This window comes from Culex quinquefasciatus, chromosome 3 (genome assembly GCF_015732765.1).
Source record: "Culex quinquefasciatus strain JHB chromosome 3, VPISU_Cqui_1.0_pri_paternal, whole genome shotgun sequence".
NCBI classification, from domain to species: Eukaryota; Metazoa; Arthropoda; class Insecta; order Diptera; family Culicidae; genus Culex; species Culex quinquefasciatus.
This window is the reverse complement of record NC_051863.1, coordinates 36,063,065-36,087,612: the sequence shown is the minus strand read 5'-3', so window position 1 is coordinate 36,087,612 and position 24,548 is coordinate 36,063,065. Positions and strand designations below refer to the sequence as shown.

The 24,548-nt window shown below is 37.3% G+C and overlaps 1 protein-coding gene and 1 long non-coding RNA gene across 3 annotated transcripts; both read left to right on the top strand.

Moving 5' to 3' along the window:
- The first annotated feature begins 287 nt into the window (after window positions 1–287).
- On the top strand, window positions 288–894 carry LOC119770233. Its single transcript, XR_005278727.1, has 2 exons — window positions 288–645; window positions 705–894. It is a non-coding gene; the product is annotated as an uncharacterized LOC119770233 (long non-coding RNA).
- A 3,487-nt stretch (window positions 895–4,381) lies between these two features.
- On the top strand, window positions 4,382–23,272 carry LOC6041802 (dual specificity mitogen-activated protein kinase kinase hemipterous). Of its 2 annotated transcripts, none has more exons than XM_038260508.1 (8): window positions 4,382–5,208; window positions 5,285–5,916; window positions 5,983–6,449; window positions 15,480–16,255; window positions 16,321–16,887; window positions 21,064–21,373; window positions 21,434–21,511; window positions 21,571–23,272. In XM_038260508.1, exons 1-8 carry the CDS (start codon window positions 4,977–4,979, stop codon window positions 21,710–21,712), a joined length of 3,204 nt encoding a protein of 1,067 aa, XP_038116436.1. In that variant the 5' UTR covers window positions 4,382–4,976; the 3' UTR covers window positions 21,713–23,272. The 2 variants fall into 2 exon arrangements, with proteins under 2 accessions (XP_038116436.1, XP_038116435.1); XM_038260507.1 differs by having other exon boundaries at window positions 4,383–5,208; window positions 21,043–21,373.
- Window positions 23,273–24,548: the final 1,276 nt, after the last annotated feature.

The window sequence follows — 24,548 nt, the reverse complement described above, 5'->3', positions numbered from 1 at the left end:
CTGCTTTCGGTTTAAAACGACAAAATCAAGCAAAACATTGTAAAACGGCCATTGTCATTTTTCAAAACATTGAGAAAAACGAAAATGAAATTTGCAACTAGTAATTCAATTCCTATTTTAAGAAAAATGAGAAATTTACTATGATTATTCACTCAAATAGCGTAAAACTAGTGTGCTTATGCTTCGCTATATTCAAATTCACGGGAAAAGTTTTTTTCCCCAAGAAAATCAATGAAAAAAATAATTAGGCCTCGTGCAAAAGTTTTACCAGTGCGGGATCGAGCTGGGCCCTTTGCGTGATAGCACCTTTGTAAACAGTGACAGTTTCGTTTTCCAGTTGGACCCTAGGCCAAACACGATGACGGTTTGTTTATGTTGTTCTTTTGTTTTGGCCTGGCAGGCCAAACCAAAACAGAGTCTGCTTTCGTGTTAGGGCCTTTTCAATCAAACTTTTGTTTTAATTTTGAAAGGGGTTTTTTTATTTTATTTTCGCGGCCAATTCGATAGAATTCTGAGTAATTGAGGGCAAATCGTGATATTGTGATGTGAAAAATAGAATTTTACAGTGGAAAAAGTTGTTTATTCTGCAATAAGGTTGGGAAGTTGCCGTGGCTGCCGTGTTATGTTCCTTCTGCATTTGTCAAGGTCAGTAACTTTTTAAGGTTTTTAAAATGATAATACTTAGATAAGTTTCTATTTTACAGACAAATTCCTTTAGTGTTCATAATCCAGATGATCGCTTCGGCTGGTGCTTCTAGCATTCTCTGGATTTTTATATACTTATAATGGACGAACTTGTGTGAATCAAGCTGCTGAAATTGTCGCTGAAACCAGGCCACAATATCGCTAGGCCGTTCGTAAAAAGCTACTGGGTCGGTGGACGGTCATGAGCAACTCCCAAGAAAAAAGCGTAGCACTAGCAACGGAGAGTTTCATCGGAACGAGATGGCGACGGTAAGACACGGGAATGCAAACTAATGTGAGAAATGGCTTCAGGAAAGATCGAAAATCCGATAGCCAATGTTCCACGATGGAGTTTCTATCATTATCCAACCGAAGATTAGATCCGAAGACTGCCGATCGAAGGAAAAATGAAGTTACAGAATAAATAAAATCTATTTGCAAACATTGTTGGGTTACATTTATTTCAGTTGTGACGAATATTACTATTATCACGTCTAATGTTGTATGAAGTGTCTCTTCCGCGAATGGCCATTTACCAAGCCGCTCCCTTTCCTGGAGCGGACACTCCCGACACAGGTACCAATGAGCTCGTTCCTACAGCAGACTTCTCACCGCCGCCGAACGCTCTCCGCCACTTTATCGCTGCAAGTTGCATCACGTCGGAGCTGCTTCGTACCGTGTAAATTAACGAGATTTGTAAAAATGACCGGGATTTTCTTTTATTTGAAGCAGAAATCGATATAAAAAACATAATTTGAAGCAAAGGGCCAAATTGATTTCAATTTTGTTTATAAACAACATCTTGTTTGTCCCTTGAGCTAACACGATTTCAAAACAAAACATCTCCAGTTTTCACATTGGTCCTTTATAGTAAAGGGGCTATGTGGATGTTGAAAACAAACCCAATATAAATTACTTTGGCCCTTAGTAAAATTAGGATTTATTAATAAAAAATCAACTTTTTGAACTTTTCTCGATATATAGCGATAGTTGAAGACTTAGTGCATCATTTGCATGAAAAATCTCGTTTGTTTTGATTTTCGACTTAGGTCCTTTTACATTGTTTTGCTTGAAATAAGCATTCTGGAATCATTTTCTTGAAAAACTTGTTTAAAGATACGCCACGTTAAAATATTAGTCTCGAACAGTTGGAGGGAGCGTGCCGCGAAAGCCGTCACGGAAAAAAAGTTTCCCATGCAAATTTTGAGTTGCGTTTTTAATGGGCGGACTCCGACGAGGTCCACATGCCATCTGTCGGTGGATACGCGCAATTCACGAAAACTGTCATGTTAGGGGACGGCTGGGCTAGCCATATAGCACAGAGTAACCCAGAGGGAGCACTGGCATTTAATTTATGGTTGCGTTACGCGGTACATCGTGGTACATCCCCCCTTTAGCAACACTTGTGATTGTCGTGAGCCTCAGAGTGAACTGACGTTTAATTGTTACTTTTTTATCGAAGCAACCAGGTGCAATCTTTAGTTGTCAAAATTTTCCAAAAGCTCTAAATCAACAAAAGAAATTTACTGATGGCTATCGTGGATATTGTCCCCACATCCGGTACGTCCGAAGTTTGCTGGAAAAGTTGGAAAAAGGACTTGGAACCACCGCCTTTCAACGGGTGAGCCAATGCCCGCCAAAGAATTGTACCAGCTGTGGCTCGAACTGACCAGGTTCTCACTGGAGATGTGGCTTCGCGTAATTAGTTGCAAGTTGCAATTCTAACAGAATTCCAGTGATATTTTCAGAAAACTAAACTTTTTTCAAAGTGAAAATTTGTGCAAAATTGTTTGGGACAGTTTCCGTGGCCTTAACATTTGTGACCGAATGATTAGTCAGAACAATTTCTCTGGCCAGTTTTTGAGGGAACGACGAAACATACCACTAGAAAAATATGTTTAGCATATGGAATCTTATTGATTATATGTTTAATATTCATTTATAATCTTTATCCTAGTCTGATTTGATAAACAGACTTTTCGATTTTTAATACCCTCTCTTTCCTTGACAATAGCTCACCACACATTTATTTGTATGGACCGTGGACAATCGCAAACTAGTAATAAAACCATAGTTGGACTTACTTCGTAAGATAGCGCTTATGGATCACCTGGACGTTAGGCAAACTGCCTTGGTTAGGCAAAAGATCTTGCCTAATCCACGGGCAGCAATTTTGACTCTGCAGCATATTCATTATCCATTTGAGAGCGAAACAAAAACCCGGAAGGAAGCAAACCTCAACGGATGCTTTTGTCCCACCGCCAAATCTAAGTATTTGGGTGGTCCTGGTGGACATTGCAGGCTTAGACTGGATTTTGCTGCTCCTCAAGGTCTTTTTCCCCCAAGGTCTTTTAAATTACAGATCTTGAACTGAGAGAAATACAAAATCGAAACCTTGATGGCTGGCACTTGTCAAAACAAACAAATCTTAAATATCCTAAGCTTACTATGATGAATAATTTTCTTCATCCAACCCGTAACGCTCAAAACATAACGTCGAGAGCCGCTACCTTCCCAAAGGGTATACTCGTAACGGAGCCACAAAATTTGCTGACTACTGTTCGGACTGTTCTCTCTGGATTACTCTGTGCATATAGTGTGCTAGTGTGCGTACGCGAAACGATGTGCGTTTTGTAATTGTTGATCTTCTTCTCCGAATTTCATGGCATTGTTGCCAGGTATGTTTTTTATTGCATCAAAAGTGCAGAAAATCACTGGCAACAGTGTCTGCGGCACATTCTGGAATGCCGCGCGGCGTGTACCTTCGAGAGAAACGGACAATATATCTCTGGAGTTTTTTTTTTGAAAAGGTCCAATAAACCAAATTTCCAGTTTTTGCTTTTTGGGTGTTTGGCTTTATTGGACCTGTTTTTAAAAAAAAAAACACTCCAGATATTTAATAAACCACAAATCCACATAAATAAATTTTTGGGTGCTGAAAAGACAGAATGCGTAACTCGATGCGTAACGTGATTTTCAAAAGGATTCTTTTAGAATTGGGTCCTAAAATAAAGCTTAGATTGCTGATATTATTGTTTACAGCGATAAAGCTTATTTTTCTGAGTACATTGACCCTTTGTACGACCACAAAGAGTTGGATTTTTAAATCAATTTTGAAAAATTAACCTCGCGGTCCTTCTTAACAGAAAAGCTCTTACTTGACAGCTCGTTCCTAGGCTCGTTCCAAGGGGACCATGGTTGATCCATCAAACAAATGTTGTCTTGTCAATTTTTCTTTTTGCATTAAAATAAAATAAAAAAGTGTTCATAAAAATTGACATATAGAGCTTTAGTACCCAATTCTAACAGAGCGAAAATAAATATTCTTGCTAGAACGCTGCCATCATTCTGCCAGATCTTTGCCAGAATTGGGTCCTAAAGCCCTATGTAAATTTAAAAGTACATCGGTTTTAAAATTTAAAAATATGTTTTTCAAATGAACACATTTTTAGCTGCATTAATTTGTTGAAAATTTAAAAGACTCTTTATAAATTTTGTTTTTTTTTTTCTTTCTTATTTGAAATATGTTTGCCTTTTAGTTTCGAACCTTATTCCGGCAAGTTTCAGCAAAACTCGTCAATAAGTAAAATTTAATTTAATATTATTTTTTTCTCAGTGTCTGAAAACTGCTGTCAAATAAAACAAAAATCTACGTCCTTTCCGCCCGACCCCGCTCTCGTGGATGCTTTTCGCGATCTGCCATCGATTTCACATAAAAAATAAAGAAGAGAAGAAAAAAAATGTTAAAGCAGTGAGTGTGTGTGCGTACGCGCGGACGAAAGACGACGACGGAACGGGGCCCTCCGCAGCAGCAGCAGCAGCAGCAAATAAGAAAATACGCGAAAAAGATTAGCCAGGCCACCCTTCCCGGTGCAAACGATTCGCGGAACACGGTGCCGGAACAGGGCGACGGTGGTGGTCGATTCCCTTTGGAGTGGAGCCTCGCGAGTGTCGTGGAAACCTTGACGCAGGAGGAGGAGAAAGAGCTGAAGGTTGTGTGGTGCTGTACCGAGTTCGTCGGGATTGGGCCGTCCGATGGGTTGGTGAGTGTGGTCACACCCTGGTCCAGTTTTCCCCGCAGGGATTGAAGGAACACCCGGTATTGCGGAATAAATCCCTCAGTGCCTGCTACGATTTGGGCCTTCGCCACCTCCGTGGCTGTTCCCCTCCTGTCATCAGGGCCTTGTGTCAAAAACGAAGAAAACAAGAGAAGGAAAATTGCAGTGGAACCAATCGCCGCGGAACGGTTGTAACGATTGTGACGGTTTTAGGAGCGGACTAGCGGCGTTAAAATGTCTAGCCCCGGTTCGATACGAAACCGCATCAACAAGATTGAGGCCGAACTGCTGCCAGGACAATCGGCGGCCCAGCAGCAGCAACAACAGCAGCTGCCCCAGCAACCTCCGATGTTTGTCCCGGGCCCTCCACTGCAGCGTCCCTGGGGGACACCGCCAACGCCGCCGACCCTCAACTTTGATCGCGCGCAACGCGGTGGTAGCGGCGGACTCGGTTCCGGACGAGGACGTAAGTGAAAGGGGGAGTTCCTACGGGAGGATGATTTGTGCAGTTATCAATAATGGTGTCAATAATGCTTTTTCAGGACCAAACTTGGACATTCGGATACCACCGAGCGGCACCTGGCGGCCCGAGTCGGAGATGCGCTTCCAGTCGATCATGGAGAAAAGCGGCATGCTGAAGATCAACGACCAAATCTACAAGACCTCGCTGGCGGACATGCAGGAAATGGGTGAACTGGGCAGCGGAACCAGTGGTCACGTGGTCAAGATGTGCCACAAGCCGAGCAATACGGTAATCGCGGTGAAGCAGATGCGTCGCACGGGTAACGACGAGGAGAACAAGCGAATCATCATGGATCTGGACGTGGTGCTCAAGTCGGAAAAGTGCCGTTACATCGTCAAGTGTCTCGGCTGCTTCATCACCGACGCCGACGTGTGGATCTGCATGGAGCTGATGACGACCTGTTTCGACAAGCTGCAGAAAAAGTACAAGAAACCAATTCCCGAGCAGATCCTGGGCAAGGTGACGGTGGCCACGGTGACTGCGCTCGCCTATCTGAAGGACCAGCACAACGTGATTCATCGGGACGTGAAACCGTCGAATATACTGATCGACGACCGGGGGAACATTAAGCTGTGCGACTTTGGCATCAGTGGCCGGTTAGTGGACTCGAACGCCAAAACAAGATCCGCCGGGTGCGCCGCGTACATGGCGGTAAGTATTTCCTGTACTCCGTCACCGTTTCACACTAATAACGTTTACTTCCATGCTCCATTTCAGCCCGAACGAATAGATCCGGCCAAGTCCCGGTACGACATCCGGGCGGACGTGTGGTCGCTGGGAATCACCCTGGTAGAGCTGGCGACCGCCCTCTTCCCCTACCGGGGCTGCAAAACCGACTTCGAAGTTCTCACCAAAGTGCTCACATCCAGCCCGCCTCGCCTCCCCGAGGACCAGTCGTTCAGCCCCGAGTTCCAGGACTTTGTCCAGCGCTGCCTGCAGAAGGATTTCGAGGCGCGACCAAAGTACCCCGAACTGCTGAAGCATCGCTTTCTGCAGCAAGCCGAAAAGGACACCAGCACCGACGTGGCCGGTTGGTTCCGCAACGTGGCCATCGGCTGTGGCATTCAGCTAACCTCTCCGCCGCAGCTGTTGGCGAACGCAGTTGGGCCAGGATTTGCCTCCTCCAGCTCGCTGAACTCCGTCAGCATCCAGAGGCCTTCTTCTTCGGCGTCGGATCAAAATAGGTACGTTTGCGCAGTGCATGTTTGATCCCGATAGCATGACGATTTTTCTTAAACTTTCTTTTCCTAATTTTTCCCTTCTTTAATAACTTTGTTTTCCTTGCTGCGTTTTACTTTCTTTTTGCAACGTTTTACCTAACGAGTTCCGAGTCACACAACACCGTGCTTAGCTTGTCGAATTTTGCAATTTCTAAACCTATTTCAGCGTTCAAAACGACCCTCTTGAGCACTAATCGATTAACTCGAGCTTTCATTCTAACAAAACGAGCGCGCGCTCGCGTGGTTTTCCCACGAAGTAATTTGTGCTTGACCATCAAGCAGTTTTACCTGAACAGTAAAAATCTGGAGTTTTTTTTTTTTTGAAAAGGTCCAATAAACCAAATTTCCAGTTTTTGCTTTTTGGGTGTTTTTGAAACCGCCTTGAGTCAGGGGTATTAAAAAACACCCAAAAAGCAAAAACTGAAAATTTAGTTTATTGGACCTTTAAAAAAAAAAACTTCAGAAATATTTCTTGAATTTCTTTATGGTACCATCCATAAACCACGTGGACACTTTTTTGAAAACTCAGACCAGCCCTCCCCAACCCCCTTCCTCGTGGACAATTTCCATACAAAACAAATCATTTCTGTACATGGTGTCGATTTCTGGAAAAGTCAGGGAAAACCTGGAATTGTCAGGGAATTTTATTTGACCTGGAAAAGTCAGGGAAAGTCAGGGAATTTTAAGCTAGGTCAGGGAATTTCGATGATCTTAAAAATATTACTACAAAATTTCATTTCTTTTTAAAAATTCGCCCTTGATGATGTATTTGAATGTCATCCAGGCCAAACTTTACAACAGTGATAATATTAATTTTTTTATATTGGTCAGTCCGGAAGGAACGGTGAACTCCATATAAAAAATGCTTAAGAAAAGGGTCATGATGAAAAATGCGTAGCTTGTTTGCAATATGTTTAGGTTTAAAAATCAAATAATTTGTATTTGATTTGAATTTCCGTTCAACTGAATATTACAAATTATCAACAAATTACTAGCGCACACAGGGTGGGACAATATGAGGCAGTTGCCCCACCATCCTCAGAGATTTGTTCTAAAATTGGTTGTTTGCTTAGCATAAAGGGACCGTAGAGAAAATCATACATTTTGTCAGAAAAATTTAATGATTTAAAAAGTCAAAAGTTAAAAAAATCGAAGATTTGAAAATAAAAAAATTAAAATTAAAATTCTAAATCATAAAGATTTTAAAATTTTTAAATTATGATATTTTGGAATTGTTGATTTCTTAATTTTTGAATTCTTATTCTTAAATTCTAAAAAAATATAAGGTTAGAAAATTTTTCAAAATTTCACTTTAGTATTCGTTATCTAAATTTTTATTTTTCTCAAAATTAACCTGAACTATGATTTGAAAATGATCCAAAGTAGTCTAATTTTGTGTAATCTAAAATGTAAGCAAAAAAGTGATGGTGAAATGGAATTAAAAATTAAAGAAATAAATTCAAGAATTAAAGAAATAAAACAATTATTTATGGAAAAATAGGGTTGTTACGGACTACACTCAACGCATTTAAAAACATACTGACTCTGAATATTTAATTTTTTTTAAAGTTTTGAGTAATGTTTTTTACCCTTATTTATTGTTCTTTTATACTGGATACATTCAATTTTAATCTTGTGAATCTTAATCATATTTCAAACTTTTCCTAAAGATACAGACATTTGGAAGCAACAAAAATTATTATTGGGCATGTTCCAGTGGGTTTACTGTGCTTCTATCCCAAATATGAGCTTGATTGGACGTAACAGAAGCTTCCCACTTTTGAATTTTAGATGGGATTCAACCAGTAGATTTTTTTTTAATTTGAACATTCTTGAAGAAAAATAAAAAAAAATCAAAACATTCAAAAATTAAATCACCAACATTCAAAATTAGATTATTCAGAAATTAGGAAATAAAATTAGGAAAAATATTATTAAATCCCCAAAAAAATAAATTCATATAAAAAAAATTAAAGATCCGAAATTTTTAAATATTTTTAAAAAATCTGAAAACAAAAATCAAAGGTATCAATATTCAAATATAAAAAATAAAATAAAAACAATCAAGAGAACAAAAAAAAGTTAAATTCTGAAATTCTGAAATTCTGAAATTCTTAAATTCTTAAATTCTTAAATTCTTAAATTCTTAAATTCTTAAATTCTTAAATTCTTAAATTCTTAAATTCTTAAATTCTTAAATTCTTAAATTCTTAAATTCTTAAATTCTTAAATTCTTAAATTCTTAAATTCTTAAATTCTTAAATTCTTAAATTCTTAAATTCTTAAATTCTTAAATTCTTAAATTCTTAAATTCTTAAATTCTTAAATTCTTAAATTCTTAAATTCTTAAATTCTTAAATTCTTAAATTCTTATATTCTTATATTCTTATACTTTAAATTCTTAAATTCTGTCATTTTTGTTACCATCTTAGATTGCAGAAAACCTGATAAAATTTGAAGTGTTTTTAGAGTTTTTTTTTCGGTTAAAGAAATTTTGAGAAGAAGATGTAGGAAAATTTGCTTCGATTTTTCTAAGTGACGCTTTGGTAAGATCAAAGAGTATGTATTCTCTCTGGTAAGATCATCGAGTATGAACTGTATCTTAAATTTAAAACCTCAAACATCGAGAATTTATTACAATTTATAAATTTTATTATTTTTTTATTAAGATTTCACATTTCTAAATGTTGAAATTTTTGTTTTTTTTTTAGCAAAAATACATTTTCAGCGTTTCAAGATTTTGTGTTCTGAGATTTCAAAATTGAATTTATTATAAAACTTTTTTGGATGTTTGTCGCAAAATTATTTTTCTTAAAATAACGTGGATTTTGCGCGGATTGGGTTTTGGGATGGCGCGGATTTTTTTCAATTTCTTCGTAACAATTCTGAGTAAAGGAATTTGAGAGTTCAAGAATTTATAAAATATGGTCTCCCCGTAAATTTGTCAGCATCAGAGATTTCATAGGGATTGTACAACTACATTTCACATATTTTCCCCAAACAACATTCAAGGGGTTACAAGGAGGAGTTCCCGTGGTCAGATCGAGCTTAAATTTGGAATCTATTCCAAAACACCCAATTATCTAAGTTTGATAAATAATGACTATTTGAAAAGCTCGAGCAGGTTGTATTTTGTTTATATTTTTATAAAATGTATTGATCGTGTGAATGATCGTCTGTAGGCTCTAGTCAAAGTATAAACCATTTTTTTTTAATTTTATAGCAAAAATATTTTTTTTGTAAAATTATTTTAGAAGATGTTTTCTTCAAATATCCAGAAAACCGTTTACTTTAAATACATTGATTGTTGAAACATACCTAGATCTTTTTTAAAACCGTAAACATGTACTTGAAATTTTTTCATTTAGTTGTATATTTTTCTTAGTTTTTCAATTTTGTTTTAAACTTTCTTAAGGTTCTACAAAATTACATATTTTTTCAAGTTTTTGTCTCCAAAACCTTTAGTTTTTTTTAATAAAAAAACGCAATCAAAAATGGCATTGGCCTAATTCGTTTGAAAATTCCGCAAAATGTCAACAATTTTAAAATTAAACATGACTTCTTACTTAAATTCAAATTTTCAATTGTTTTTTTTTTGAAAACTTTTAACTTGACATTTTCTTTAGGAAGTGAAGTGAAACTAACTAATCGCAATTTGAAATTTGCAACAATTGTAATTATTAATTATTTCTAGAGTTTTTTTAAAGGTCCTGTAAGCTATTGTGTTTCATATGTTTATAGGACCCACACAAACAAAATTGTAGATTTTTTGGTAGAAGGCAACATTTAAAATTGCATCACCAGATAAAAAACATATGACAATTTTATGGTTGCACATTTTGGATGTTCGATTAGAAAAAAATGATTGACAAAATAATAAAAAAGTTGTTAGGTTTTTGCAGAATCCGTCGTTAAAAAAATAAAATAAAAAAGTCTTTATTTTTCTCTATATCTTAAATTTGCAATATTCAAAAAGGAAAATGAATGAAATCATAAAAACGCTCCAAACAATATGTTAGTATAGAAAACAAAAAAATTGGTGGTCTGGAGGGGTCAGGGAAAAGTCAGGGAATTTTATTTTGGGATTTGGATCGACACCATGTGTATGGAGCATGGACAATCGCGGCATTCGTTCGTTTCATCTTCGTGTTAGTTTACTGACGGTCTTCGTTGTACTGAGGTAATCCTTTAGTATTCAAGGATCAAAATTGCGCTGGCCCGCAGTGGGATTGACTTTGCGTTGCGCTTATTCGTTCGGTGAGCAGGGTAGAGGAAATATACTCATTTTAAGCCTAATAAGCGGTCATGTTTGAATGATGCTAGATAATCTGGAGTGTTCGTTGAAATTTACTAAAACCTAGTACACCAACGAGTAGAGCAACTTTTTGTGAAGATTTGTGTTCATTTTCACTTTTACTTAAAGTTTTTCTATTCTTTTTACAAGCATTTAAAACAAATATTTCCCAAATGTGTTCCAATCAGACGAGAATGCATTGGGCCACGCCCATTTTTCTATTTTGAGCTTAGTTCTTTTTTCTTCCAGCGCTCTTTTGCGTCTGCTTAGTGCTGCCAATTGTGATGAGAAAATTTCCTGGCATCACTGGCTCACTCCAACAGGCGCTGCTGGTGGTGTTGATGGCCACCCTTTGTTCTTTATTTGCCTTCGCCTCTCGTTCGGTTTTCTGCAGCCTTCGATTGGAATGGGTCGTCAAAAGTCAATCGTCAAAAGACTTGGCGTGTTTGTTTTTTTGGTGACGCTTGCTAATTATTCAAATGGTTCGGGATTATTATTCAAGTGAGTGACTTGGAGTTGGAGCAATTTTGGAGTTGGAAGCAATTTTGTATCTTAAGCGCTTTGAAAACGTTAGCGCAAGTTAAAAGTTATTGATGGCGACTTTCGTTAAGCAGTTAACCTCTCATCTTGCGTGTGGATGCGTGTGCCAACAAAATGATAAGAAATGGTCTCGCAAAATAGCAGTTATGATCAAAAGTGTATTAAATTTGATCCTTTGGCCAGTAAGTAGCATACACTTGCGTGCTCACTCGAGGCGGTGCTGTTTCTTGTAACTTTATAGCCTAAATAGTATGTCTGCAAAAGTTTATAAAAAATCGAAAACGATGCACTTAATTATATTTTTTGTAAATCTGAGTATATTTTCGATACTTTCCTAAAATCGATTTAAAGAAAATCATAAATTACACAAAATCAATACGTTGGGCTTCCAGTGTACTAGCGTTCTGTATGAACTGTCCCCATTTTGTATGTAGAAGTGAAGGCAACCGAGTTTACAAAGTTTCATACAAAATTAATGTTTAATGATAAGCGATTGGAAAAAATGAAGAATTAAATACTTAGCCAAAAAAAACATTGCGTTATTTTTTTGCAAAAAATGTATTTTTTTTCTCAAATAAAATTTCCGGTGGTACCACCGGGAATACGTGTACCCCAAGTTGAGAACCGCTGACCTTTTCTTGAGAGGTGCGTACTGCGCTTGTTGGAGCTCACTTTCACAAAACAAGCGGTTTGATCCAGAATTAGTTACAAGAGAGATTTCGGTTATTCGATTTTTTTGTATTTTTTACTTCGGCTGAAACTTTTTTGGTGGCTTCGGTGTGCCCAAAGAAGCCATTTTGCATCGTTATTTTGTCCATGATATATATGAAAATTCAAAAATCTGTATCTGGTAAGGACTACACACATATTTTTTTGTGATTTTTATTTCACTTTTTGTCACTAAAACTTATTTGCAAAAAAACACTATTTTTAATTTTTTTATTTTCTGATACATATGTATGTTTTAGGGGACATTAAATGCCAACTTTTCAGAAATTTCCAGAATGGTCAAAAAATCTTTGAACGAGTTATACATTTTTGAATCAATACTGATTTTTTTCAAAAAATCGAAATACCCGTCGCAAAAAAATTTCAACTCAATTTTTCGACGTAAAATCAAATCAGCAAACAAAAAATAGTAAACCCTCTACTGCCCAAATTTGTTTTTGATTTTTTTATTTTTCACGTCATTTGGGAGGTCATTTTGAGCAACTTTTGTTCTACGATAAACTTTACTTCTCTTGTTTTATATTTTTCTTGTTCTATTTTTAGTATTTTAATTTGCATTCATCTTGTTAGGTTTACATTTGTTTTTGATAGTATTACATTTTGCCTATCTAAGTTTTTCATGATTTAATAGTCACTTTTTCAATTTTTTTGCTTGTTTTTCACATCTTCTGCTAGAAAATAGCACCTTATTAATTTAATGTGTTAAAAAAATGCATAGAGGCATAATCTGGGACACTAGAAAAATTACTGCATACTTCTTTTTACTTAAAATATAGGAAATGTCAGTAAAAAACACAACCAAAGTTGACCCCTAAAGAATGACATTTTTAAAAACATTTGGCAAAGTCACATAAAATAAGTAAAACTTCCAACCCATAAATTTTATAAAATTTTAAGAGTTCTTCTTTCCAATGCTTTTTAAAGATCAAATATTGGTTGAAAATGGGTTTTTGGCAAGTTTTCAAGTTAAAGCCATTTTTAAGGTAACTTTTTTTTTAAAAAAAGTTGCAGTTATTTATTTTTTTATATTAGTGCCCACGTTTGCCAATTTTTGAAAAAAAAGAAAAGCTGCGAAAATTCTTTATACTTTGCTTTTTGGACTTTGTTCATACGACCTTTACTGCCGTTCTACGCATAATTGTCCCATGTTCAAAAAAGTGCAACTGAGAAAAACGCGATTGAAATTTTTCGATTAGTCCTGTAAGTCCCCAAACGCCCTAGTTAAAAGTTTATCACTCTTATTTATGATCCTATTGCAATACAGTATGTAAACAAGACTCAATACTTCATATAACTAATGATTCCGTGAAAAGAAAATACTTGGTAGGACAATTATGCGTAGAAGTGTAACAATGGGACAAACAGACTTGGTGTTGTTTTTGATGAGTTTCCGAACAAAGTACTAGATTTTATGAGTTTTTCGAAAAGTATACGACAAACTAAACTTAAAAATGTCAAAAGGTCAAAATCGTCAAATGATGACATGGGACAATTATGCTTAGAACGGCAGTTTAGTTGCTGAGATATTGCAATGCAAAGATTTAAAAATAGGAAGTTGATGTTTTCTAAGTCTCACCCAAACAACCAGGGTTACCAGGTCAAAATTTGAAAAATCTGGCAAAATATCGATGAAAATTCTGGAAAAATCTGCCAGACAAAAATTTTACAGTTGTGAATGGCGAAGGGGAGGCAGGATATGAATTAATTCAAAATCTTGTAGAATTTAATTCAGAATTCAGGTCTAACTGATTTTATGACCTTATAAAAGTTGAATTTACATCTTCTTTTTGTAAAACATATTATACTTTTATTTGATTTTCAGTTAAATACGTTCATTTTATACAAAAAATTTTATAAGATGGGCATAAAGTGAAAAATCTGGCAAAATCTGTCAATATCTGGCACAGAGAAGGGTAAATCTTTATTCTGGCTGCAACTAATGGTTCGATTTTCAATGTTAAAATATGACATAGGTATTAGTGATATTTTTCGATTTTTTTGAAAACAACATTTATTTTTTTTATATTAAGACTAACATTTCAAAAGAGCCAAATATTGAATATTATTTTGGAAAGATCGGAGAAGTTCACGATTGTTTGTTTCAGTGTTCACTCAAACCCCGATGGTTTGACACCAACTGTTGTCAAACGAACGGGGTCACTTTTTAGTTTGACACCCCTTTTAGCACGGAGTTCACACACACTACCAAACGTTTGTTTTGATAGTGTGCGTGAGCGCCGTGTAAAAACTGACAGTTTTTCACTTTTTAGTTTGACTTTGACCAACCAACGCGGTACAAACTAAAAAAGTGTCAAACGAAAAAGTAACCAACCACTGGGGGTTTAGTGTAAATTTTATCCATATTTACAACTGTGTCGAAGACACCAAATCGATCAAAAATTCCTTTTTGTATGAACAGCTGTCAAATTTGTATGGAAAATTATATGGACGATTTTCCATAATGCAAAATTGCTTCTTTGGCACCAAAAAAGTTTCAGTCGGATTAAAAAATACAAAATAGTAGTTTATGCAACAAGTTGCAAAAAGAGGATTTTTCAGCACGAGTCGTTCATTTATCCAACGAGGTTCACCTCGTTGGATAAATACGAAGAGTGCTGAAAAAATCAAGTTTTGCAACGAGTTCCATACAACATTTTTTGCAATTCCAAAAAACACACTGAGTGAAATTTTATGTCAAATTTTCATGTATTTTGTCAATAAATTGTTTAAATCAAAAAAAATGTTGAAAAGTGTTACTTTTCGAAACAAGTGCTGAAAAGTCCAACTTTTCAGCACCCATTTGAGTGCTGAAAAGTAGAACTTTTCAGCATTTATTTTGAAAAGTATTGCTATTCGATTCTGTTATTTTTGGTACAGAAAAGTAGGCTATTTCATCGTTCAAGAATGACAGGAAAAGTAAGTAGTTTCACGACGGAATTGCAAAAAAAAAATTTGCAACCTAGTTTTAATACTTTGAGATCTTCCAGAAAAATCCAAATTAATTTGTTCCGTTATTTCTATTAAACTTCTTCTGACTCTGCCTTTATTCGAACTTTCTTCTCTCTACTCTGCGTGCCATTTCTAAGTATCCTTTCTTTTTTAAGTTGTACCTCGCGTGCACCGAAGTATTTTTGATCATTTCTTTTATTTGTAGGTAACTAGTTGTTTTAGTATTTTAAGTTCTAACCAGTAAGTATACTTTTTGAATCACTTTTACGTGTCCTCATTTAAGTTGTCAGTAAATTATCAAATTACGTACTAACATTAATCCTCACTCACGTGAACGTCGCATGACTACTAACCAGTTTGATTTGAGTTGTTTGTTTTGTTTTGTTTTAGTAGTTCTTCATTCTTTTACAATATCGCTTACGCCGAACGTTTGAACTACGATACGATTAAGTGTTTGATCTTTCCCCTCTCCCCTAACGCAGAGTCCCGACACCATTCGAAAGTCTGACGGAAGCGGTCCAGGCGCAGTCGAACCAGCAAAAGCAAACCGTAATAGCATCGTCCATACCGATCAAATCCAGCAACATGCCAAACCACACCAGCAACAGCAGCAGCAGCAACGTTGATCTGCACCACCAGCAACAACAGCTTCACACAAAACTCAGCAACATTAGCTTGGCGCCGTCCGCGGCGCCCCAAACTACCTCGTCTTCCATGCCCTACGATCTGCGGTCCCCGTCACCGGCACATCACCTCCAACTACAACAACACCAACAACAAATGCAAACACCTCAGGCTCAGTATCTTAAACTGCAACCAAATAGTGCGATAGTTAGTAGTAGCACCAGTAGTACCGTCAACGTCAACCTGCCGGACGGCAACCGCAAGTACAAACAGTCGCCCTTTCTGCCCCGACGGATGGTGGTGGACACGAACGCAAATGCCGCGGCCGGCTCGTCCTCGTCGGTCGTCGATTCGCCCCTGCTGTACGGCAGCCCAAAGAAGGAATCCACGCTGAGCAGTCTGGGCCAGAGTCTGTTCAAGAACCTGACCACGTCGCCGTTCTCGCACCGAAAGTCGGAGCAAAAGCCGTACAAGCCACCGCTGCCGGGTGAGGACGGTGGCGGCGGGATGATGCTGAACGGAAACCGAGGTGGCTTCAGCAATCCGTCGTCGCCGTTGATGCTGAACAGAAAGATGATTGACCTGAACGAAGACCAGCAGTACAAGCATCTACAAGGCAATACTAGTCCCATTGGTAAGATATTGACTACGATTAAGACTTGTATGAAACAGACCATCAAACCCCTTCTCTCCCCGCAGTTCTTCAACGATTCTACCATCAGCAGAATCAGCTGAGAGAAACCAAACAGTACGAGCAGCCATCGACGACCAACCCGTTCTACCAGCAGCATCAGCAGCAGCAACCCAGCGGCATCCCGGTCAAGTACAGTCCGCTACCCTCGCACCGAACCGTGCACCACCCGTCAAACCCGGCGTTCGCCGCCACCGGCATCGTTGGCAGCTATCCGCAGCTCGTGCCCGCCGAGTCGAGCAACATCCCGACGTACCAATACCAACAGCTGACCAGCAGCAGTAGTCCCAAGCACAAGACCGGCTTCTTCAACACGTTCGGTCGGGCCAAGAGCAGCAGTAGGGAGAGCAATGGTGGCGCCGGTGGAAGCAGTGGCATGGCCAGGGCGGGTGAGCGCTGTGGGAGTGCCGGCAGTGAAGGGGGTTTCCCCGAGGGAGGAGGAGGAGGTTTCTACGCGAACCATGGTCAGCAGCTTTACGGGCGGCAAACGCTGCCCGAGTACGGGAGTGCGGGTTATGCGATGCAGGGCGTTAGTAACGGAGGGGTCCCGGGGGATGGCATCAAGGACGATACGGGTAAGTTTGTTGGAGTTGCGATTGATTGTGAGAATTTGTGTGGTAGCTTTTTGGCTTAGTGTAGGCGATCATTTGGGTTCAGTTTGACGACGATAGTAATGTTTTTGTTGATTTAAAATTAAGAACAAGAAAATTATTATAAAATGGTTAATTGGTTGGCACCTGAAATTACATTAAAATTTAGAAGTTTTTCGAAAATATTTTTTGCTCGAGATTTTTCGGACTGTTTTTGAAGCGGTGAAAAACAAAAAATGAGAAATATTTGCAACAGCCTAAATAAAAAAAAACAATATTTTTTTATATTTAAAAAAACTTAGGAACAACTCAGCGTTCCCTCCTGGCTAGAGGCGATTGTTTGCCAGTGAGGTCATTTTCGTGTTAAAGTTTTATTTTTCTCGCTGGGTCTGGAATGCTTTTTATTCAAAATTTCAATAATTTTCGCAATTTCAAACATAAAAAAATTAAATCTTCGAATACAGCCCAACAAATTTCTGGAGGTTCCTTGATCGAAATATTTGATTAGACCTCTATCGTTCAACGGAAATGGTCCGAAATGGTTAAGAGCAAATCCAGGAGCAGGTAAAAAAAATCAAAGAATTGCAGAAAATTTAAGAGTTTAAAATTATATATATAATGTAAAAAATGTAATGTAATCAAAACTTTGAAGGCTAAAAATTAAAAAAAAGTTCAGGGTTGTTACGGACGGCGCGTTTCGCGCGGATGGCGCGGATCTGGCGCGGATTTGCTGGCTAATTTTGCTCAGGCGCGGATTTCGCGCGGATGGCAATTTTGAAAATGTTTGTTTGTATTTTCTTAGTACGAAACGTCGAAAAATGAAGATAAAGATTATGTAGAAATTATTTTTTATGTGTTTCTTGTCATTTCTTAACATCTCCGGCTCTGAATATTTAATTTCTTTTGAGTTTTGAGTAATGATTTTTAACCTTACTTATTTTTAATTTTATACTGGATTTATTCAATTTTTAATTTTGTAAATCAAATATTAAAAACATTTCCCTAACATATAGATTTTAGAATGTGTAACAAAAACTATTATTGGGGCTTGTTCTGGTGGGCGCCAAATATGAGCTTGATTGGACGTAACAGAAGCTGGCCTCCACTTTAGAATTTTGGAATGGAATTTAATCAGTAGAAATTTTTTTTTTCTAAATTTAAACATTCTTGGCGAAAATAAAAAGATCAGAACATTCCAAATTCAAAGCTTCAGAAATTCAAAAATTCGAAAAAAATAGTTTTATTAGTTTTTTTAATAACAAAAAAAATCAAAATACATATTAATTTTTTTCGAAATTTCTAAAATCGTAATTTAAAAAATCTGAAATTTCGAAATTCAAAATTTTAGCAATCTGAAACTCAAAAAACAAAAAAAATAGGGTAATCGAAAATTTGAAGATTTAAAAAAGAAATCAAAATTAAAAAGTCAAAATTTAAAAACTAAAAAATATCAAATTCAAAACAATATAGAAAAAAATTTCTCAAATCTAAAATGATTTTAGTATCCTTAAGCTTATAAATTCTAAAATCCTAAATTCTAAAATTCTAAAATTCTAAAATTCTAAATTTCTAAAATTCTAAAATTCTAAAATTCTAAAATTCTAAAATTCTAAAATTCTAAAATTCTAAAATTCTAAAATTCTAAAATTCTAAAATTCTAAAATTCTAAAATTCTAAAATTCTAAAATTCTAAGATTCTAAAATTCGTAAATTCTGAAATGTTTTTATTTTTAAATTCTTAGTTCTTAAATTCTTGAATTCCACAATTTTTGAAGTCCTTTTTTTGAAATTATGAGAAGACATTATTTTAAATATCGGAAATAAAATTTCTTTCGGAGTGAAATTTAAGCGAGGATTTTGGATTACAAACTGTATAAAAATTCTTAGATTTTGAATATTTAGACTTTCGAAATTTTATCATATTATAATTTTAAGGTTTAAATTTTTAGGTTTTTTTATATTGTATTTTCTATTTTGAAGATTTTTTTTTCATGACCCTTGCCTTGACCGTCTCTTGAGGATTTTTTTTAAATGGATTTATTGCTTTCATTCTTTTAGAGCCTTTAACCATAAAACGAGTTTTTTTTAATCAAATACCTTCTGAATTAGTTTTTCTTTATCAAAAAATAAAATTTCTTAAATGTAGGTCGCGATAATTTTTTATATGGCGTGGATTTTGCGCGGTTTCGGATTTTAGGTCGGCGCGGATTTGGCGCGGATTTTTTTTTAGACTCTCCCGTAACAACCCTGAAAATTAAAAAACTTTAGAATCTATTATATTAAAAAAACAAAAATAAACAAAAATCTACCTATAAATTCTAAAGTTCTAAAAAAGTAAAAATAGAATTTATAATTTAAAAGAGCTTAAAATTTCTCTGGGGGTTCCTTGGCCGAAATAATAAGACCTATATTTTTGTTTGGCAATTAAGGTGACCTACGCCGTGTTAGAGTGGTCCGAAAAATGGCCATGTTCGCTAAAACCAAATTAAAAAAAAATCATAACTACGCACCACTTCACTGATTTCAGCTGTCTTGGACGCAAACGAGAGAGTATTAAACAGGATTTAAAAAAAAATAGTATTTCGAATATTAACGTACCATTTTTGTACGGACTGCTGTCAAAGTTGTATACATCCTGACAGAGCTAAAAATGTCAGGGGTCCTGACGCAAAAATCGGCGACGCATACACGATTTTTTCAGATCCATTCACTGAACCGCAAAACCGGGACATAAACAAACCCGACTCAGTCGTGAGTGCCCTAGCTCACTGAGCAGCTGCAATGCGAGGCAGTAGTCGACCAACGCTCATTCGACGTTGCACGCACACACATAAAGAAACAAGTTTTTACACAAAAAGTTGGTATTTATGCGTGGAAATGTAATTTTGAACATAAGTTATGGTTGTTTTAAGTGTTTTGCACAGTATAGAACCATTCAATTGTTTAAAAATAGTCAAAATAGTGTTTAGAGAGGATTTTACGAGTCAGTCATACGACACGAATTGAGTGAGTGTTACTCATTTTTTCACGTCTCTCATAGGGGGATGGCGTCGCTATTTTTAGACCACATTTTCCACTTTTTCTCATCGAAACCAACTACTTTATTGACTTCATTTTGCTGGGCGAGATAGAACGCCGTCTATTTTTAGACGATGACTCAGCACTTTTCCACTCTTGCGCTTAAAAAAACCAGATGGCAGCACGATGTAACGCCACGTCCCTATTCTCCAGCAGCCGACCGGCACGAGTCAGGTGACAGTGGTTGAACGGACACAGTAGGCTTACAGTCACATGCTAGCAGTGAACTGACATTTTGGGTTGCTTCATGTGTACGCTGGGTTGGAAACATTTTGCAGGCCTGCATCCTGGTATGGGTGAACCAATGATTACAACTTTCTCCTTTTGTCATAGGGAAGGTTTGCAAAAAGTTTATGCCAAATAAAATAAAAAATAATTGAAATTCATTTCCGGTTTTGGGGAAGAACTGTTCCCATGAAAAGCTGTCCCAGTTCAAAAAATGTTGAGTTCATAGTTTTGCTGCTCAGAAGCACTAGCGTGCCCAGCACATATAGGATGGTGGGGCAAGAATATGGGTGATTTCAAAATATCGTCGTTTATGGACACCCCCTGAGCAAATTTAGAACATTTCCGGATTTTTTTTTTGAAAAGGTCCACTAAACCATTTTTTTGTATATGCTTTTTGGGTGTTTTTTAAAACCCCTAACTCAGGGCGGGTTCAAAAATACCCAAAAAGCAAAAAACTGGAAATTTGGTTTGTTGGACCTTTTCAAAAAAACCTCAGATTTGTTTGAGGATGGTGGGCAGCTGCTCCATCTTACCCCACACTGTGCACGCTAGAGTAACCATGGGCCGGAGCATTCCCGCCTAAAATCATTCAGTTTTCATAAGTTGCTTTTACTGCGTTTTGGTGTTTCATTTGTTGATTGTGTTTTTCTTTCTTTCTTTTATTTTTCTTTACCCGTTGCACCATTGCTTACAAACCGCGCACCATTTTTCATCATCCCCGATTACGCTGCTTATGCCGACTTGTACAAATGCCCTCCCCACAATAAAAAAAAAAATGCTTCCTGCGCTGTGGTTTGCAAAACGATCGCTCCCCCGTGTTCCTCACACCTCCAGGATGGTTCACTTCCATTGCAGATCTCGCCAAGCGACGGTTCGCTTCGTTCGTGAAGCTCAACCTGGCCACTACGGGTGAAAAGCGACCAAAGGACAAGCACCTCCAAAACCAGCTACTCCAGCAGCAGCAGCAGCAGATGTACCACCAACAACCATCGTTTCCGTTTGGCAGTGGAAACGGCGCGACGGTTGCGCCGGTGAACCACTACGGCAGCAATCCGTTTGGTGTGGCTGGGTCGAGCACGGGAATACCGTCGGCGATACCCCCGTCGGCGGCGGCCCACGTGCTCGGGAATGACCGGCGCCACCGGAGTCCGGATCCACCACCGAGGTATGGCGAAGTATGAAGAGGAGGGTTCGGTTAAGGTATTGATGGTTTCGTTTGTTTCAGGTTCAACCGAGGCCAATCTCCCCTGCTGTTGCACCGGAAGCTGGAAAAGCTCGGCCAGTCGCCGATTCTTAATCAACGGTAGGTTACCTAGATTAGGTAGGGTTTTGTAGCATATGAATGAAGATGTTTTTTTGTAGGTTCACCTCTGCGTCCCCGTCGCCTCCGCTACCCCCAAGGCGAGGTTCCGAGAGTGTGCCCGGATCGCCGCAGCACATCCGCACCCGCATCCACTACACCCCGGAGCCCCACCGGCGACCGTACCGAACGATAGACCAATGAGTGGCGGTGATCGTCCAGGTCATGTGATCGATGTACAGCTTCTTGGATTGAGCGCGGCCTGGGTAAGATGTGTTTGTGCTTGTCCTGTAAGCTTATTGTACGCGATGCGATTGCTATTTGTCAGGAGTTTTGACGCGCCTTATTCGTAAATACCTTGTAATCCCCCTCCCCCCTTGTTCAGACACACTCTGAAGTCTTTCTGCATGAAAAGACATCAGCGACAGCAAGCAAGAAACAACAAATTACGAAGAAAAAAACGACACAAAAATACGACTTTCGCCTAGTTTTGTTAAGAACGACGAACTTTTCGATCACTTGTGAGAAAGATCAAAGTCTTGAAAACGACTCCGTTGAGGCGTGAAATCTCTCCTTCGCAAGGCCTCGGTTGGAATGCATTTCAAACGTTTGCTGTTTGGTAAGGTGCTCTCCCCCAAATTTGTCCAGTATCGCAATTTTGACATCACTCGACACCAAAATTACATCTCAAGCACATTTGGAAAACTAGCAAAAATGATAAAACAATAGTACGAGATCGATTAAAAACTTATCATTGTGATTCAAACTGTCCGCGCTTTCGTCTCGTGTTGTCTCTTAACTATTATAACAAATTAAAGAGGGCAAACAAAACAATTGTAGCTTTGCTAGTATATTTATTCTTCTTAGCGAAACAAGCTTAACTTGCTTCTTTGTTCACAATATGGCATCGTTGCGCAGACTGCTTTTTTCGGAAAAGGACTTCAAAACATCCAGCCTGGTTTGAAGCAGCAAGCTCATTGTGCTACTCACTTTTACAATGTGTTTTGACCTTAAAGATGGTATTTTTGGAATGTAACGTACGCAAAGCAACACAAAAAAACTCTATTTATAGTCTACATCTATTTATGCTTAACAAATTCATTACAAACAGACTGGAGAAACTATATTCTTTAGAAGAAGCAAAACTAAGAAAAAAATATTTCGCTCGCTAGCCTGTCTCGTGCACGAACGCTTACAAAATAAAAGAGCAAAATTTGCCTAAGAACAACAGAATTACACGCACGAATCACGCCATAGCTAAATTTAAAAAAGACCTACAACTTTCAAAATTATATTAAACCCTTAAAAATGCAAACAGATAACGCTAAAGTGTAAATTTTACATTCAACCGTACATGCAACCCCTTAACAGAGAAGGCACAGAGTTGTCAAACCAAGATGGTATGACAGCAGAGCAAAAAAAAAAAAAAAAGAATGATTTGTACATAATTCTATATCTATCTACATACTTCTATATCTATAGTTTTTCAAAGAGCAAAACAAAAAAGTAAAAACAGACACAAAAATCGACAAAAAAGTATAGGTTAACAAAAACACAAAAACACATAGGCAAATATATATTCGAATGGAGAAACGAAGCAAACAAAAAAAAAAAAAAAAACGCGAATCGCTGCAATGCATGTGTGCAAAAAAAAAAGGTTGAAGTGAGAGATGGCGGAGGAAAGTGCGAAACCATTTAGTCATTTATTATATTAAAAATATATATTAAACCGAGAGAAAAAAAAATGTGAGAAAACACAAAAAAGAAAATATTTATAAACCAACAAAATATGAAGAAGAAAAAAAAATCAAATAAACATACGCCCTGAAACCAGAAAGCAAGCGCGCGTCGTCGATCGGGCCAGATTGCTGTCTAATCGAATATCCGAACTCCATGTTAGGCAATTGTGTGGTAACCGCAGAATGAAGGGTTGTTTGGATGAGACTTAGAAAACCTATTTTTTTGTTTCTTTTTCTTTTATTCGTTGATTTTTAGAAACCAGAAATCAATTGGCTTCATCTTTTTTGAAATTTGCTAAATTTTTCGAAAAAAATATTTTCAGGGATTGACAATCATAGACTTAAATTTTGCATGGAAAATTAAACTTTAAGTGGCTATACAGTAGTTGTTCGGTAACTGGGCGTTGTTTGACTGGGCGCTCGATAACTGCCCAGGAGCCCAGTTAAAAAACAGACAATCGTCAATAAACCAAAACAAACCGAAATGACCAAGGGGTTGATGGATGCACAAATCATACTAAATAAATTTAAAAACTTTTTTAAACTTTTATTTATTTTTAAATAACAATTAAAGAAATATTACAAGTAAGTATTTTAAATAAATTTGATTAACTCTTATTTTTGTATTGCATCTGTAAAATATTATGCATCGGTGGTCCCCTCGTTATTTTTTGTTCAGCTCAGTTAACGAGCAGCATTCGGTGACTGCGCTATGTTTTCAGCCCAGTTACCGAACAGGTACTGTATCTTGAAAAGGGTGCACTTTATCAAAAAATCTGCAACGTACAATTGCAAAATTATTACATTAAGCGGTATATGTACTTCGGAAGGAACCGGTCAAGAAGAAAAAACAAATGAGCAGCAGCGGCAGCTAAAGCAAGCCAGAGAGGGTGAAGAAAAGCCCCAAGAAATCGCTCCCTCTCCTTTGTGCTGCTGTTCGTAAAGCTGTTTCTTGAGCCCTTTCCTTCCGATTTGCATACGAGCCTTTACAAACTGAAGTCAAAAGTAAAATTTCTAATCTTCCAATAAATCCGATTTTTTCCAATAACTCACTCGGCGACAAAATGTTTGTCCATATTTTCCAATTGCGGTTTTTTGTCTCCTAAAGTGACTTCTTAAAGTGTCCATATGAGAGGTCCTATCCTAATAAAAATAAATTATGAATAAATCAAATCAAACTACCTACAGACTTTTTGTCTAGAACATACAGAAACCACATTTGAAGGTGGGTTAGGAGGTCAAATTAAAAAGCTCAGCGACGTAAACTTTGAAAAATATTTGCAACGGCCTTAGGTAAAAAA